We start from the raw sequence: 2,112 nt of genomic DNA, 5'->3' as shown, positions 1-2,112 counted from the left end.
AGATTTGGTAGACGGTGGCATCCTTCCACCAGGGCGTGGAGTGTGTTGGCCACGGAGCCCATGTTGGGTGTAGAGGAATAGAGAGGAAGAGAGAGGAGGAAGAGGAAGAAAGAAGAGCGAGGCTGAGGAAGAGGAAGAGGCGGAGAATAGGGAAGAGCGAGGCTGAGATGGAGGGGTAAAGGCAGGAGGGGCAAGAGCAGCAGGGGAAGGAGCTGGTCGAGGATCTCCAAGTGCAGGTGCGAGTGAAGCGCTTCTCAGGTGCCTTCTTCAGTCAAGGTCCTGACCCGAGATCTTTAATCCACAGCTCCAAGGTAAACCCAAGGAGACAGCTCTACAACTCGACAAGAAGACGAGTAAGGCGATGCAAAGTCAATGATGCAAACAGCCATGACCCCAACGCTACGACACACCCTCCGCCGAGGGCCCCTTTATACCCGATACAAACATCGTCAATTCCCCCTCAGGCAAGAAAGTCTGCCCCTCCTCCCCCTCGTGACGTTCTCCAAAAACACCAGCACCGAACAAAAGACACGGGCAGCCCAGGGCGGGAGAATCCTCGGTGCAAATGGCAAAGCAGAAGGGGTCGTCCCCCGCTGCCGATCGGGAAACTCGCCCTCTCGCCCCGGCTCTCCATGGGGTATCTGGGCATCGCAGAACCCATGGCACGACGACTGGCCAATGGCCTCTCGCAGACGCCGCCAATGCTCGCTGCAATTGAACAGCGCGGGACGGCTTGGAGAGGAGGGAGGGGGGTCCGTTCGCCCAAACTCTCGCCCAAACCTGGTCTCCTTGCCACTTGCGGCTCGCCGCTGCGGAGTAGCTCCGCTAGCTTGGGGGGAGTATGGTGCATCATGGTTCACATCGTGACTTGCTGACGGTGAGGCTCCGTGTAGGTAGAGAGACAGCAGGCGAGCGAGAGGCAGAGAGACAGAGAGATAGAGAGGCAGAGAGACAGAGAAAGAGACAGAACGGTCTGAGTCCAAGAACGGCATGTCACACCAAGCACATTCATCCTAACAGGCACAACGCCAGACACCATGATAGCAACCAATTCATCCTATGTCTGTCTGAATAACCATTCTGGGAACGCCTTGCCGCCCTTTTTTCTCCTGCTTCTACTATGCGTACACGGGATCGAGGACGCCCTGGCCGGCGACAGCTTCAACCTTGACACCAGAGAGTCCCTCTCTTCTCAGTCTTCACGCCTCGTCGTCGTCCTCGGCATCGGCCATGCTGGTGTCAGCCTTGGCGGCCGCCACATCGTCGTCCCCTGATCGTTGGCCTGCCGCGACACCTTCGTCGCCTTCCTCCTCGTCCTCCTCGTCGCTCTCGACGACGCGACCGCGTCGGGCACGCTTGCTCTGCTGTCGCCGCGTGACCTCGGCATCGTCGTCCTCCTCGTCATCATTGTCGCCCCCTCTGCCGGCGTCGACGTCCATGCGGTCATCGCCCTCGTCATCGCCCTCGTCGCGCCCGTCATGGGAAGCAGCGCGACCGCTCCGTGCGAGCGCCCTCTCAGCCCGCTCGAGGGGGTCCTCCTCGTCGTCCTCGTCGCGTTGCGCCTCCTCGTCCTCGTCGCTGTCGACGATAATCTCAGCCGACTTGAACTTGCCGGGCTTCTCGGTCTCCTTCTTGGCGAGACGTCTCTTCTTCGGCTTCGGCCGCTCCTCCTCCTCCGACTCGTCCTCGTCCTCGCCCTCCGAGTCGTCGCCGCCCTTCTTCTTGCGCGCGCCCCTCTTGGCCTTGCCCTCGCCCGCCGCGCCCCGGGGTGCCGCCGCCTTGCGCTTGCGCTTGACCCTCTCGCCCGTCTCGCTGTCCGTCGTCATCTCGGCCTCGGCCCGCGCCTTCTCCTCCTCGGCCCGCCTCTCTGCAATCTCGCGGTCCCGCGCCGCAATGGCCTCGCGCTCCGCCTGGAGCTTCTCCTGCTTCTCCCGCTCGATCGCCAGCGCCGCCGCCCGCACCTCCTCGCGCTTGCGCATCTCTGTCTGCCGCTGCTCGAGCGCCGCCTGCAGCTTCTCCTTGTTCTTCTCCTCGTACTCCCGCTGGCTGGCAATCGCCCTCTCGAGCTGCTTGCGCTGCGTGTTGCGCGCCATGTTGGCACGCTGCTCCACG

At 62.4% G+C, this 2,112-nt stretch overlaps 1 protein-coding gene across 1 annotated transcript; it reads right to left on the bottom strand.

Annotated features, from left to right (window-relative positions):
- Positions 1-1,199: 1,199 nt before the first annotated feature.
- On the bottom strand, positions 1,200-1,979 carry VDBG_06898 (predicted protein; the record flags this gene model as incomplete). Its single annotated transcript, XM_003003290.1, has 1 exon — positions 1,200-1,979. The coding sequence occupies one exon, from the start codon at positions 1,977-1,979 to the stop codon at positions 1,200-1,202; it is 780 nt and encodes a 259-aa protein (XP_003003336.1).
- Between the last annotated feature and the right edge of the window lie 133 nt (positions 1,980-2,112).

Source organism: Verticillium alfalfae, genomic scaffold, assembly GCF_000150825.1.
Source record: "Verticillium alfalfae VaMs.102 supercont1.8 genomic scaffold, whole genome shotgun sequence".
Taxonomy (NCBI): domain Eukaryota; kingdom Fungi; phylum Ascomycota; class Sordariomycetes; order Glomerellales; family Plectosphaerellaceae; genus Verticillium; species Verticillium alfalfae.
This window is presented reverse-complemented; position numbering and strand designations above follow the sequence as displayed.